This window comes from Centroberyx affinis, unplaced genomic scaffold (assembly GCF_046629955.1).
Source record: "Centroberyx affinis isolate AG114_WGS23_722 - 3 ecotype Tasmania unplaced genomic scaffold, CSIRO-AGI_Caff_v1 ptg005681l_1, whole genome shotgun sequence".
Classification (NCBI taxonomy): Eukaryota; Metazoa; Chordata; class Actinopteri; order Beryciformes; family Berycidae; genus Centroberyx; species Centroberyx affinis.
Genome location: NW_027282864.1, coordinates 132,142 through 147,953, shown reverse-complemented (window position 1 = coordinate 147,953; position 15,812 = coordinate 132,142). Strand labels below are relative to the sequence as shown.

General features: G+C 39.3%; 1 protein-coding gene and 2 non-coding genes across 3 annotated transcripts; 1 reads left to right on the top strand and 2 right to left on the bottom strand.

The window, feature by feature from the left end:
* The first annotated feature begins 5,156 nt into the window (after nt 1-5,156).
* On the top strand, nt 5,157-5,364 carry LOC139667637 (small nucleolar RNA U3). The gene has a single exon (XR_011696944.1). It is a non-coding gene; the product is annotated as a small nucleolar RNA U3 (small nucleolar RNA).
* Nucleotides 5,365-6,251: 887 nt separating this feature from the next.
* On the bottom strand, nt 6,252-6,467 carry LOC139667640 (small nucleolar RNA U3). Its single transcript, XR_011696947.1, has one exon. It is a non-coding gene; the product is annotated as a small nucleolar RNA U3 (small nucleolar RNA).
* Nucleotides 6,468-7,850: 1,383 nt separating this feature from the next.
* On the bottom strand, nt 7,851-12,795 carry LOC139667635 (CD48 antigen-like). Its single transcript, XM_071547130.1, has 3 exons — nt 12,414-12,795; nt 11,402-11,557; nt 7,851-8,862 (listed from the first exon to the last, which is right to left on the bottom strand). Exons 1-3 carry the CDS (start codon nt 12,793-12,795, stop codon nt 8,804-8,806), a joined length of 597 nt encoding a protein of 198 aa, XP_071403231.1. The 3' UTR covers nt 7,851-8,803.
* Between the last annotated feature and the right edge of the window lie 3,017 nt (nt 12,796-15,812).

The window sequence follows — 15,812 nt, the reverse complement described above, 5'->3', positions numbered from 1 at the left end:
AGTGTAGAATGAAGAGAGCCTGGCTGAAGCGAGCCTGGTTAGTCATGCCCACTGGTTAGTCTGGTTAGTCTGCGAGCTGCCTGGCTGCAAGCCGGGGGGGGGGGGCGGTTAGTCATGCCGACTGCTGTGGCCAGGCAGCCAGGCAGCTCGCAATGGCTGAAGTTAGTCACGCCCACTGGTTAGTCATGGTCCCAGGCTAGCAGGCAGCCCCCAGGCAGCCAGGCAGCTCACAGCAGTGGGCGTGACTAACCCCCCCCCCGATCATCATTTATAAAGAGCCAGCCTGACACTCCAGCACCACTTCAACTTCTTGTCTGCTGTTCTCTTTAACTTGTGAAGCTAGCCAGTCTCTTTATGATGCTCTCTATGGGGATGAAATGGCTGGTGACAGCTGCACTGATCAAATGGATCCTGAGTGAGTATTTAACTAACTTAGTGGTCTTCCATATTGAGATTACATTGCCTTTGTTTGATTAAAAGAGAGGTAGTTTGTACCATATCAAACAGTTAAGCACAACTAACTTGTCACTTAGATGTGCAACAAAGTCAGGTGAAATTATTAGTCTATGTGCTAGGTGGACAGTTTACATGGAGTTAGTAGGATGCTCTGTGTGTGTGTGTGTGTGTAGAATCTATCTCTAGGATCAGTTCAAAGGAGATTGAGCCTCTCAATAGTATGGCTCTATTCTACAGTGTGTGTGTGTGTGTGTGTATACATCTGACTTTTTTTTTTAAATATATATTTTTGCAGTTACAGCTGTGCAGTCAGAGGGAGAGAGTGAAATCCAGAATGTGTCGGGGAAGGTTGGAGAGAGCCTCACTCTCCAGACTGGAGTTAGTGGACTGCAAGGCGACTATCAGGTCACCTGGTCGGATGATGACAAATCTGTCCTAGCCAACGATTATGAGGGAGACCTGAATCTAAACTACACTGAGAGGTTCAGAGGAAGTCTCCAGCTGGACCCAGGGAGCGGATCTCTCACCATCAAGAACCTCAACATCAACGACACCGGAGTTTACCATGTGCAGATCATTGATGGATCGTCAAAAAGACACGATCGTAGTTTTAATCTAAATGTCTCAGGTGAGTAGGAGACCTGAATTCTTAAAGCAACAGTTTACCCAAAGAACAATATGACCTTTAAAGCTGCAAGTCAACTGACACGCTGCATACGATACTACCGCCACTATTTTGCACATCCTGTTAAAGTTTGAATCCATACCTCTTCTTGCTCATTTCCATTTTTCCATTTTTTTCCAAGTTAATATGTCCAAGTGTTGGAATTATCGGTTGAGCATGATCATATAATCCTAATTTATTCAATTATCATTTATAAGAATAGAGAGTCCATTCCCCTCCTGATCTCACAGTCTGTTGTTTCTTCTTGTCTTGTTTCACAGATGCTGATCCTGAACCACCAACCTCTGCAGCCCCACCTAGCACTGCTGCTGCTCCCCGGCCTCATCTAGCAGTCGGCCTGGGAGTCGGCTGTTTTCTTGTTGGCATAGTGCTGCTGCTGCTCTGCAGTAAAACATAAGAAAATTGGAGGTTAGTAAAGAGATTTCTGATTTGCTCTAAGATTAACACAGAATATGACAAACAGATTATGTTTTCATCACATGTGCTAACATCTGCTTGTTGTTCATGTTTTCTCTCTCTGCACAGGGAACTGTCTCTCTTCTGCGAGCAAAACCAACCATCCAGGAGACAGCGGAGTGGTCTGATGTCAGAGTTTGACCCTCTTATACCCTCTGACCTCACTTCTCTATGGAGCCTTCAGTAGAGTCCATCAAATGGTTCCTGCTGTTTATTTGTTTGTGAGATTTGCACTAAATGTACTTTATAGGTACAAACTAAAGGGCTTTGTGCGGTATGTGGCTGCTGTTAGCCAGTATTCTTAATAGAGAGTTTTTTTATGTGTAGAAAGCTATTGAAGTGTGGTGGGACATGACATGCTGGTTGAGGTTGACGCTCATCGCCGCAGCTTTCAGCTCCATACAACACATTATATATATCACTCTCATCTGTGCATATTTTTCAGTTTGTTTTTTCTCATCTCTATTTTTGATTATATTTTGCTTATAGCCTGATCACATGTCTACAGATGTTGCAGTTGCATCATAGAAAAGAGGAACTTTAGTTGCATATGTTTATTGGAATCAGACCAAACACACACATATTCAGCATATATTAAACTATTAAAGTTCCCTTCTATTTCCATTAGAGTTAAGATCATTTTTTGCTCATATTCATACAGCTTTGCTAAACATAAAAAGTCAAACTAACATGATATTTCTCCTGAAAAATTACAATAAGGGTTTGAGGCATCACAGCTGCACATTTCAAACTGTGGTTCTTCTGCATCACTTACAAAGTAGTTTATTACACCTCTCTCTTTGGGGAGATAAAGCTTGTATAGGTTCAAAATGCAGGTTTGACCCTTGGTACTGCAGTAGGCGTCACATCTCAGAGGGAGTTACGGTGAAATATTCATTGAGGAAGCCAGTGTGGTCTTCTAGCAGAGGATAACGTCTGGTGTTTTCATCCAAAATGGCTACTGTTGATCTTTGGACCAGCAGGAACACAACATCCTCATTTATTGTTTGGGATAAAGAACTTTTGACACGAGGGAGAAAAGAATAGATGAGTTTTTACACCAGAATCAATTTCCAGCAAGATAATATTGGTAAACTTGGTTAGTTAATGAAGACACAGTGATAAAAGTGGAAAGTTGAGAGAAATAAAGTCTCAATTTCCTTTGTGGTCAAAAGCTTATGCTGCATAACTGTCACACATCTTCTGGTGCTGGGTTCAAATCACAAATATGTTTTTAATGTGCATACAAATGTATTTGAAAAATAAAGTTTATTTAAAGAAAATTGAAGCCTCCTCCTTGATAACAACAATTTCTACCCTGACCTTTCTGACTGCAGCCTGTGCAACTTCATTAGAATTAGCATAACATTAGCATTAGCATTATCACAAACATGAGGCAGTGGGTTTAAATGTGAGCAAAGTCCACGAAAGGGGACTCAGCAACGCATGAACAAGATTCCTACAGGTGAATGGCTATGAGGACAGATGAGAAATCTCAACAAGACAAGATAAGGCAAATACTGTACACATAAGAGTCTGTGTGGAGAAAGGGGGCGTCCACAGAAAAATGAAAACAGACGGTGGTGAATCATAGAGGTGACAAAGACGTCTCAGTTCGAACAAAGAAGTGGTTAAGAGATACAATCAGAAATCCTTTCCCTCTCAGGAAACCTTTTTTTCTTTAATCTCGTTTTTCTTTGCTTCAGTCTCACCAAATCCTTCCCCCCACTTTGAACACATTAATAATATCATGGTGGCTTCATAGGCCTATAACATAATTTGGATGTTATATACAGATACAGATTCAGCTTTACCCTTGAATTTTCCCTTAACTCCTGAATAAGAAGCTCAGAAACCAACTTGAGCTTTGTTTGATTTTAAGTAACTAGCCTACTGTACAAATGAAATGATAGTGGCATATTGAGGTTATTTGAGCTAACTGATCAGTAATAAACATTTTCCCAGCTAGGTCGACTCTCGCAGAAATCTGCTCTACTCATGCTAGATGTAATGCAGCAACCACTGCATGGCAGCATAAAGCCACTCTTACACTGAAGGCCATCTGCTAGCTCCCTGGTCTGGCTACATGGCAGCAAGAATATGCTAAGTCTACTACATATTAATTTTAGTGGACTGTATTCTTCACATTCCACAGTCCTCTATAAACATTATCTGTGACTCAGTGAAAGTTAACACTAACCGTGTTAGCTGGCAAGTTGAGACCAACTGGATGGCAAATTCAAGTTCAAGTTTGGCTAATTCCCCTTTTGCTAGCAAACTTCACTGCTGTTAGCTTACATTCAGTTTACAACACACGTTAGCATGTTACATGCATACACTGTAAACGAAAACTTATTGTTTCAACTTAAAAAAAGTTAGTGTCCGTGCTGCCTTAAAATTGTGAGTTGACTGAAGTAGTACTGAACAGTTAGGTCAAAGATCATTAATTAGTTGTTCTAATGTAGAAAAGCTAACTGAGTGAACTTAAGACAATAAGTTCAATCAACAAATGTCTAGTCATGCTGATCTGTGTTTCCACGTTGAATGCATGAACTGAAATCCAGTGTTATTTATTTTTTCACATGATTTGCTAGGTTTAAGTTTGAATTCCTCTGGTATCACATGATTAATACACAGTTCAGCATATAGTACACAGCTACAATACACTTAACTTATAGTGGACTGTACTTGCCATGTGCATCAGAGAGAAACTAACTTGATCGTGAATTCCCAGATATATAGATAAGATAGATAGTAGATTTTATCATGGTTTTGTATTTGTTTATTTTCTTTTTATCAGAAATTGACCTATGATTCACCAAACATACATACATAACACGTCTCTATCCTGTAACTTCATTCAAACCAAAAGAAGGAAGAGTTTCTGGAGAGTTAAACTGAATGCAATGCATCCTGGGAAGTCTGCTAATAAACTAACAGTGTTGAGTTCAGTGAATGCTTTATAAGCTGTTCTTTCAACTCACAATTTTAAGTCACAAGATGTGAACTCATGCTTTTAAGTCATGAAGCTCATAATTAGCACTTTTAAGTTGAAATTGACAAACACATCTATATACATTGTGTTAATGGATAAAGATGAGTTGATTTCACTAAATTGCACTATGAGTTTTTACAGCGTACACTTCTTTGTGTTTGTCTTTACTAGCATGAGAAATAGCCAGAGGAAGGAAGGGTGACATATCCTTTTAACACATATAGGACAGTTGTAGGATGGTAAAGGACTTAGTGGTGACAGGACAGCGGTATTTTGTTTCTTGTTGTAGTGTAAGTAGAAAGCTGTCTTTCTACCGAAAAGCGCTGGTATTATTTCATCACCTCAGTTGTATTGTGTTTATTGGTTGTCCGTACATAATGACTCTTCCTTCCTTCGTTCCAGTCCAATGCTTCCCTCGGGTGGATTTTTAGATCGGTCAATCCAAATCAACTTTGTGTTTACCATGCACCACCCTCAGATTGCTGGTGTTTAATGAAGAGCAGAAACCCCGAGTGAGAAGGACTTTCCCATGAATGACTTCCAGGTTTCACCCACTGTTCAGTTAAGACTTTACTTTCAGGGATCATTTCTATAGTTTCTGACTGGAGAAATGTGTTTCTAAAGTGTTTGGTCTCACTAACCACCATGATGAGTGGTGATGTTTCCTTCTGACAGTGAAGTGGACAGTGAATAATGATTCAGTTCACTGTCATTGATGACTTTTCTTTGCTTTCTAGTGGAGCATTGAGGAAGGAAACATGATCTGAGTGGCTACTTTTAGTGATGTGGAAAACAAATTGGTTAGAAGCTCTTTAGAAAATGCATTCTTTAGTTGAAGTCAATCCAACACTAAAAAAAAAAATGTATAACCTATCCAGTATATAAGCAATCAAATTTGTGACATCATCCCACCTAATGTGATCAATATAAAGTGCTAACTAGTGCAGCAGGATTTGAACTCTCTAACTTGTCAGCACTTGAGTTGACATTATAGTTGATGAAGCTCTGAATGGATCAGTGTTGAACTGCCTGCTCTGCATCATCAAACAGTCAAACAGCAGACTGTCAGTTGTTCCAATTCAGTCATCAGTATCTTTATATAGAATGATTTATATTGTCAGTATAGAGTTTCTTTGCCTGCTCCTGACTAGACTCTGACTCTTTGCGCCAAAGCTACAGCAGTTTATTTTAGAAGTTAGTATCTGTATACTTTACTCTCAGCAGCTCCAGCTTATTTTATATTTGCTTCATTTCCCTTAAATATTAACAGGAGGTAACCAGTCTGATCACAGTGTTTCCCTCGATGCTCCACCAGAAAGCAAAGAACAGTCGTTAAAGACGGTGAATTAATGAACTAAATCATTTTCACATTGTTCCAGTCTTCAGTTTGACTACTGTATGTTTCTGATGGCACTCATTCATTCAAAGCATCATCCAACTATAATGTCAACACAATTACTGAAGATTTTCAGTATAGTTGAAGTACAACTTACTGAAGCTATTTTGATTTATCAACATTTCAGAAGTTTGTATTCTAGTTATTGGATTTGTGTGCTGCTTTGAATTTTCTTACAGTTACAACATCTTACACACAAATGGTTTAGAGTCAATCTTTTTCTGCTCATTGTACCTGGGATCTCTTCTGTGTCACTGTACATAACCACTCAGATCATATTCCCTTCCTCAATGCTCCACTAGGAAGCAAAGAACAGTCATCAATGACAGTGAACATATGAACTGAATCATTATTCACTGTCCACTTCACTGTCAGAAGAAAACATCACCACTCATCATGGTGGTTAGTGAGACCAAACACTTTAGAAACACATTTCTCCAGTCAGAAACTATAGAAATGATCCCTGAAAGTAAAGTCTTAACTGAACAGTGGATGAAACCTGGAAGTCATTCATGGGAAAGTCCTTCTCACTCGGGGTTTCTGCTCTTCATTAAACACAATCCATCTTAAGTTTTTCATACACGTACAAAGTACAGTGCTTCACTCTCAATATAAGCTCAATAATGTAAGTCCCAAGCTTTTATGTTGTAACAATTACAGTCATTCAATTTCAGCAGCTGATATTTGAGTTGTGTTGCTTTTAAACAGCTTTATGTTACACTATAAGTTGCAGGTTTATACTTTCTTTCACCTTTATTAAAGAAAGATATCAGATTTAATTTTAACACTACTTAAGAGCTGACACATCATATTCACTTCCTCAATGCTCAACTTGGAACCAAACAGCAGTCATCAGTCAACAATGAACATATGAACTGACTCCCAAATGTCCAAAAGAAAAACATATAATCTGTAAATGTAACCAAAATCTTAACAAAGTGTTTAAATTTAGAATTTATAGATCATACAGATCATTGGTTCCTCCAATTTACCCACAAATAGGCCATACTACCGCCCATAGCTGTCCCTTGTATTGGTAGGCAACATTCAGATATAAATAGGAAATAATATCTAGTAGTACAAAGTGTGCAAGTTCCAGTAATACTTTGTAGGTGCATTCTGGGAAAGGTAGTATTTCAGACTCTATAAGTTGAAAAATAATTAAAAATATGAGGTTGCACATGGAAAGTTACTCTGTTAAGCACAGGTGAAATCACCATCATAACGTGATTTTAACTGAATAGCATAAGTCTAGCAGTTAAAGGTTGCCCTTTGGAGGAGGCTCACATTTCCACAAATCATCACAGTCACCACATTTAGGTCAGCAAGTGTTGCAGCCTGAAACATGGAGACACTTGGTCTTGCTGGAGCTGATTGACTGTTAAGATCAGATGGAGAGAGGGCCAACAGGAGGAAGAGAGCCAAAGATGAAAACTTGGTGGTGAGTGTGATATGTGCCCATTGAGGTGACCTGCAGAGGATTCACCAACCACCAACCTTTATACATGTTGCTGGTACACAGCCATGCACAAGAATGCAGAGCCACCATAGAGCTTGCAGGGACGGCCTCAAGATGAAGAGTGTTTTTTTCATAGCATTGGGCAAATAAATAAATTCCAAATCTGATAGGGAAACAGTGGACACAGGGATACAGCTTTGCTAGCTCAATCTAGTTGTACCTAACTTTTTTGTTTTGTTAGATTAGCCACTTAGCAAAGCAATAGCCTAACAACTAGTAAGCATCTTTGCATGATTGATAGATTTGACTGATAGATAAATGTAATGTTTTCTACAAATACAATACTTTTCTACAACAACTAGTTTTGTGAGAGTAAAAAGCACAGTGAACACTCCTTTTAGGCAAGGCAAGGCAACCTTTATTTATATAGCACATTTCATACACAAGGCAAATTCAATGTGCTTCACATAAAACTGAAAAAAATACATAAAAATCCTCCTAAGCCAACTTGTTTTTTGTGTCGTATGCCAGGAATAAAATCTCAACATAGAGCTTTCAGATGACGTTATGAGCCCTTGGCGGCCATATTGGAGGACCTCAGGGTTAAAGACAAGAGTAAGTTTACTGATAAGCGAGAGTTTACTGTGTCACAGTAATAATTAGAACTCAGAGTTTTCTCTTCCACATTACCGAATGGCTCTACTCCAAACCACAACAATCTAATATTATCTCTCTTTTTCTAGTCTGGTTGTATATTTAGACATTATTTATACACAATTCATTCTCTGGTGCACCTCCATGATGATGCCAGATGTGGAGATTTGTGATGCAACTGCAAAGTATCTCTAGACATGGTATCAGGCTATATGTAGCAAAATATAAACACAAATAGAGATGAAAAAACAAATAAATAAGTGAGCAACCAGCATGTTATGTCCCACCAAACTCCAATATCTTTCTACACATTTACATTTAGGCTACTACAATTACTGGAACTCTCAGTATATAACTATTTACATAGGGTGAGATTTGACATCACATTGTGACTTCATTTCTTCCAGACAAACAACATTCCTGGTTTATCACAGTTTATAACTGGACAATAAGTCTGCCTTCTTCAGTCTGTTAAGGATACTGTATAACAGCAGCCACATACTGCACAAAGCCCTGAAGTTTGTAAGTTTGTTTGTAAGAATATTTTGTGCAAATCTCACATTACAGTAAAATAGCCTAAAACAAGTAAACAGCAGGAATCATTTGTAAGATGGACTCCACCTTAATCCATAGTTGGTCTGTGCTTCATCTCCATAGGAAAGTGAGGTCAGAGGGTATGAAGCAGAGGGTCAAACTCTGACATCAGACCACTCCCCTGTCTCCTGGACGGTTGGTTCTGCTGGCAGAAGAGAGACAGTTTCCTGTGCAGAGAGGGACAACATGAGCAACAAGCAGATGTTAGCACTGCTGCTGAAATTAAAAGCTTCATTTTGAAGACCAGCTTCTTCTGGGTGTCATGCCAGAGCCCAAACTTTTATCGTAGGAACCATGTTAAAGGCGTACTGAGTAGGAATCAACGGCTCCACCACGAGGTCTGACCGGACTCCCAGCTTGCCTTCCCTAAGTGTCATCAGAACTGAAGCCGAATCTGAACATATGACCGCTCGCCTCGGCTTCACCTCCTCAATCCACTGTAATGCCCATATTATAGCCATTAGTTCTGTTGTAAAGACTGAAACCCCCTCGGACAGTCTTTTGTATTTTATAATTTCCAAATCTGGAATGCAAAAGGCAAATCCAGATTTTCCAGTTTTGGGGTCTTGGGCCCCATCTGTATACATTTGGGGATAATGTTCCCAGTTGTTCTTTAGCCTTTCCCACACTATGTCACCATAAGCAGTATTATCATGTTTTCTTATTGTTTCTAAGACACTGAAGTCTATTTCTGGCGTGGGTAAAATCCACGGTGGTACAACAATGAATTTAACTTCTTTTACCCTCTCAATTGCTTGTCCATACACACATAGACCCTGACATTCAGTTTTCTTATTACCAAATATGACATACCTTGTTTTTTCTACTGATATCTTAAATCCCCACTTGCCTCTCCAATCAACTATTTTATTTAGAGCTTCCTGCATTCTCTCAGTTGTGTGCTTAATATTTCTACCTCTTTTCCAGATTGCTCCATCATCCGCAAACAAGGAGAGACCAAAACCAGCCCCAACGCCTTGAAAGATATCATTAATCATTACGTTAAATAGTACCGGGCTTTCTTTATCTCAGCGTTAAAGGAGAGCACCGAGTCCATGGTATTCCTCCCTCTGCGAAACCCACTTTGTATTGGAGTAAACCATCCCTCCTTCTCCAGTTTATAGACCAATCTATCAGTGGCCATTCTTTCCATTATTTTACATTGCTGTCAGAGCAATAGGTCTGTATGACCCTGGCTGCGCGGTATCTTTCCCATTGGGACCACCACTGCTTGCTTCCAGGATGTGGGAAGAGTTCCTTCTTTCCATATATTATTCATAAGAGCCAGTATTTCACGTAACACTGGATCACCTAATCTCTTAAAGATCTCATAACTTATGCCATCCTTTCCAGGAGCTGTTCTTCCCCCTTTCTTTATAGCTCTGCACAGGTCTCCCAATGAAAAATACAGATTACAGTAACACTTGTAGCCAATGCATTTACCAAGTGTGCCAAACTGAACGCACATTCTCTGCTTTACACTCAGTTTGTCATTTTATAACACACTTTTTGCAAAACTGTAAACACAACTCACTGCTTTACACTCAGTTTGCAATTTACATAATACAGTAACACACTTCTAGCAACACTGTAAACTTATGGCCAGACCCACAAAGAAGGTGATATTTAGCCTATTTTTTCTGTTCTTTTTTTTCTAGCACAAATGTTTTTGTTTACTTCTACTGCGCTTTTGTTGTTTGAGGAGTGTTACTGTAGAACATTTTGAGAAAAAAAACCCCAAAACCTTTTCCCCTTATTTGTATTGATACGTGTGTTACTGATTGATATGTACTTATTGATATGTGTGTTACTTTACACATTTGGATACCTGTGTGTATGTGTGTTTACTACATGTATGACACGACTTTATTGCAAACTGCTCTGCCCTGCACACAGAAAAAGCAAAAGCCACAAGTGTTTTTCATTTATACTATCAGTGTGTAGTTGGTGCTTTGTGTGCTTATTCAAATGATGGTTTGTGTGAACTGTATTGATGCAAAAACACACTTTTTTAAAAGAGTTTGAGGAGTTTTGCAAGAATAATATTTTGCTGGTTTGGTGTAAGGTTTTGTGGTTAATGTGTAGAGTTTTGCAAAAATAGCCTATAGTTTCAAAGATAGTGCCTAAACAATCAGAAAAAACTGTAAACTTCGACCATTCATGACTAATGCCTAAATTTAGTATGTTAGGGAAAACTACCACAGGAGTCTTTCTGTTGGATGTAGAAAGATGAAATCAACCACTCAAGACATGTGAGTACATCTGTCTAATAGCATTTTCTTAATCATTTCTATTTATCATGCCTTCAATAGTAGTCAAAATTTGATGTCTTTGAATTCTTTTTTCAAAAATCATTAAAATTACTAACATTCATCTGGGACCCAAAATGTCATATGTATTCGGAAAGAATATGATAACACATATTATTAATATTGATAACTGTAGTCACAACTCCCCCAACCCCACAATACAACACGCGCGCACACACACACACACACACACACACACACACACACACACAGGTACAACTGTGAGTAAAACTGCACAGTGTTGTAGTGAAAGTAGAATAGAAAGTGAAATTCTAGTGTTGACTAATGGAAACCTGTATGAAAAAAAAGCAATACTGTAACTGGCTTTTTCTTCTGGGTGTGAGAAACTGAACAGCTTCTAGTTTCATACACAGGTCAGAAATTTCTTAATACTAACCTCCAATTTTCTCATGTTTTACTGCACAGTAGAGCAGCAGCAGCACTATGACAGCAACAGCAAAACAGACAACTGTTAGGCTGACTGCTAGATGAGTCCGGGGAGCAGGAGCAGTGCTAGGTGGAGCTGCAGAGGTTGGTGGTTCAGGATCAGCATCTGTGACACAAGACAACAGGAAACAACAGACTGTGACATCAGGAGGGGAAACATGGACTCATGGACTTGGTCTTGGCTCATGCTGCATGAGTCAAGACACACACACACACACACACACACACACACATACACACACTTACTAAGCCAGAGGTTTTCAAATAGTGAGCACACTGGTTTGCCTTGAGGCAAGCTCAAGTGTTGTGTAGAAATTTGAGACCTCCAATGCATTTTAGAAAATCCAAACAGACAGGCCACCAACATGAAAACAAACCCAGCAACAATGAATGAAGAGCTCATATAACATACACACACACACACACACACACATACACACACACACACACACACACAGCGTCGGCCCAGTTGTAAATGAGTGTCAGTATTTAGCTGAGCACAAACAGGATGTATGGGTAATATCAATTTTATCAATTTTCCAAAATCCATGAACTCTTTTCTCATTCATACTCCACCACCTGCAAAACACTATATATTTGCAGCACATTTTTCAAAAACTGTTAAAAACACATTCGAAACAGAATGATGGCAAATTCTGTGCATTTCTGCAGCAACCATATTGAAATATATAGAAATTCTTAGCAGAATATTTCCATATTTTTTAAAATGAAATAATAATCATTTCAAACACAGCTGAAAGCCTTTAGTCTCCTTACCAAACAGACAAAAGGGGACGGCTTTGGAATGATTTTGTTTGGAAACATGGATCAAGGAAGACAGGTTGGTGGGGAAAGAAGAGCGGCCAATGCAGGAGAAAGCGGGAACTTTTTTTTGTAATTACTGTAATGTAGAAAAATGTGGAACTGAGAAAAGAAAAGAGGAAGGATAACAAGTCTCCTACCGCTCTCCAAGACCGTCAGATTAAAGCGGTGAGTTGATCCGGCTCCATTGATGATCTGTCCGAGGTAAAGTCCGGTGTCGTCGATGTTGAGGTTCTTGACGGTGAGAGATCCGCTCCCTGGGTCCAGCTGGAGTCTTCCTCTGAACCTCTCCACGTAGTCTAGCTTCAGCTTGCCCTCATTATAGTTGACTAGGACAGATTTGTCTGAGTCATCCGACCAGAGGATCTGAGAGTCGCCTTGCAGTCCACTAACTCCAGTCTGGAGAGTGACGGTCTCTGCAACTTTCCCCGACACATTCTGGATTTTACCCTGTCCTGCCGACAGCACACCTGTAACTGCAATAAATATTCCAGTCAGACGCATCAAATATGCAACATGCATGATAAAATTATCTAAAAAATGCATATACTTCAATATGAAAGGTATACTACCTTTGAGGAACTATATGTGTACTTATAAGTATAGTACTTTTTTATTACTCTTTAGGACTAAATTGGCCCACTGTTTAGTTTAGACAGGTAAACTTGTAAATATACTTAAAGTTAACTACCAGTAGACATGATGGGACTGAAATAGACCATTTAAGCTTATATCTTTAAGTTTATAATCTCTCTCTCTCTCTCTCTCTCTCTCTCAATAATAACATAGGCGTACTAGCCATACATAAACATGCCTAAACATGTAGCTACCCTTGTTTATTTTTGTGGCAATTCAACAACAGACCCAATTTTCAAAAGACAAGTGATAATTCAAAACCAGATAGATCATCATCCTACAATGTGTTGCATTTAAAACGTGCATCAGTGATCATGGATTAGTCAACAGCAACAGTGAAGACACTGGTAAATTGATAATTTACAGTTTTTCTGATTGCTTAGGCACTATCGTTGAAACTATAGGCTATTTTTGCAAAACTCTACACACTAACCACAAAACCTTACACCAAACCAGCAAAACATCATACATCTCTTGCAAAAGCAAACAATTCTTGCAAAACTCTTCAAACTCTTTTAAAAAAGTGTGTTTTTGCGTCAATACAGTACACACAAACCATCATTTGAATAAGCACACGAAGCACCAACTACGCACTGATAGTATAAATGAAAAACACTTGTGGCTTTTGCTTTTTCTGTGTGCAGGGCAGAGCAGTTTGCAATAACGTTTTGTCATACACGCAGTAAACACACATACACACAGGTATCCAAATGTGTAAAGTATGGATGTGGATTCCGAACATAACACACTATCAATACAAATAAGGGGAAAAAGTTTTTTTGTTTTTTTTCTCAAAATGTTCTACAGTAACACCCCTCAAACAACAAAAGCGCTGTAGAAGAAAACAAAAACATTTGTGCTGGAAAAAAAAGAACACACTCAAATGTCCGTCACATTTGTTGATCGCCATGGCAGCACAGAGAAAAAAGTAGGCTACCACCTGAAATTCAAGCTGTCAGTTGTCAAATTTGCTGAACAAAACTCTCTTTCTCTCTCTCTCTCTCTGCTTTAGACCGTAACCGCTGTGAAACAATCAAAATAACGTTTTATTTCTCTGATTCACCGGCTTTCTCGCTACCACTGCTCCCTCTCTTCATTCACTTTCTAGCTCGCTCGACCACCGCTTCTCTCTCTCTCTCTCTCTCTCTCTCGCTACCACCGCTCCCTCTCTTCATTCACTTTCTAGCTTGCTCGACCACCGCTCTCTCTCTCTCTCTCTCTCTCTCTCTCGGAGCGAGATCAAATGAATGATTCGTAATTGATATGTTATTCGATAGCCTAATTTTTATACAAGTAAGTAATATCCACTGGTCTACTATCTACTGGTTTAAATAAACAATTTGATAGTATTTCCCATCTTTGCTGAGCAAAGGCCTGTCCCATATAGACGCCTGTCCCAAATATAGGCCGGTTGAGTTCAGTGTTTGAAGCAAATAAAAGCCTGGGCTATTAATTGAAGTTTTATGGTACTTCCTTTTTGTAGCAGGCTTACAAACATGTCAAAATGTAACATAATATGAGAGTTGGCCGTCTGTGGAGATAGAGGGGGTACACAGCAGGAGGTTGAATGTTTGAGGGGGTACAGGACTTTAAAAAGTTTGGGAACCACTATTCTACAGTAACACTCCTCAAACAACAAAAGCGCAGTAGAAGAAAACAAAAACATTTGTGCTAGAAACAGAACAGAACAGAAAAAAATAGGCTATATGGCCATAAGTTTACAGTGTTGCTAGAAGAAAATTGAAAACCGAGTGTAAAGCAGGGAGTTGTGTTTACAGTTTTACAAAAAGTGTGTTATAAAATGACAAACTGAGTGTAAAGCAGAGAACTTGCATTCAGTTTGGAACACTTGGTAAATGCATTGGCTACAAGTGTGAATGGTTTCAGAGATAGTGCTTCAAGAATCACTGTTAGTGTTTAAGCATTCAGAAAAAACTGTAATACATTTGCGCGTCTGTGGTGATATAATGGAGATATGACCATCTATGGTGTGTTTCCATGGTGTTTCCTGCGAAATAACCACTATTTCCTTAACTCACTTCCGTTATTTTGCGCCTCAGCCTTGGAACACCCACAAATGCATAGGCAACTACCAGCCTCTCTTTGATCAAAGCAACACAAAGTTCAATAAGTTAAATACTCACTCAGGATCCATTTGATCAGGACAGCTGTCACCAGACATTTCATGCCTATAGAGAACACCATAGTGTGGCCTAAAGCAGTGCTGCTGGGACAGGATGTGTGGCTGTGTGGCTCTTACCCTACAGGTTTGATAGTCCTAATGTGTTGGGACTATCACTTCAGGACTGATACACTGAAGTGTATCAGTGTATGAGTCCTGTGTATCAGTGTATCAGTCCTGAAGTTGACACCTCCCCAGTGGGGAGGAGTCAACTTCAGTGTATCAGTCCAACACATTTCCCGTTGTGATGAACATTCAGGTTTCATGGTCTCTGCCAACGAAGAAGAGGGAGAACCTTGTTTAGCTGCCAAATAATGCTGAGCTGTTGCATAATCAGCATTGCCCGTGTGGCAGTATTGGCTTAACACACATTTTACACTTTACATGTCACACTTTCTTATGGCTAACCTAAAAGAGGAAATCCACCCTAAAACAGAACAGAGAAACATGACTCCTTTGACTTTGGACAAAACAGCTGACATTTGCTTACATGAAGAAGTGTCTGTTAACAGCTAGAGAGGAGATAGCTGAGAGTCTTCAGTGTGGTATCATCAAAGATCCTTTCCAGGTGCTGCCTCATTGACAATGAATAGTTAGGCCACATTCATAGATGTGTACAAACTCAAACAAATATTCAATGCAATGGAAGTTGTTCCAGATCTGATTTTGCCCTCATGTGACACACAATTGTCATCATTTTGGCAGCTTGGCTCACAACAAT

Excerpts from the sequence above, each read along its gene's own strand:
- LOC139667635 (XM_071547130.1), bottom strand. The coding sequence starts at position 12,795 with ATGCATGTTGCATATTTGATGCGTCTGACTGGAATATTTATTGCAGTT. Across the intron at positions 11,558-12,413 it reads TCTGACGGTCTTGGAGAGCG|ATGCTGATCCTGAACCACCA; the intron begins GTAGGAGACTTG and ends CTTGTGTCACAG. Across the intron at positions 8,863-11,401 it reads AAAACATGAGAAAATTGGAG|GAAACTGTCTCTCTTCTGCC; the intron begins GTTAGTATTAAG and ends CTCTCTGCACAG.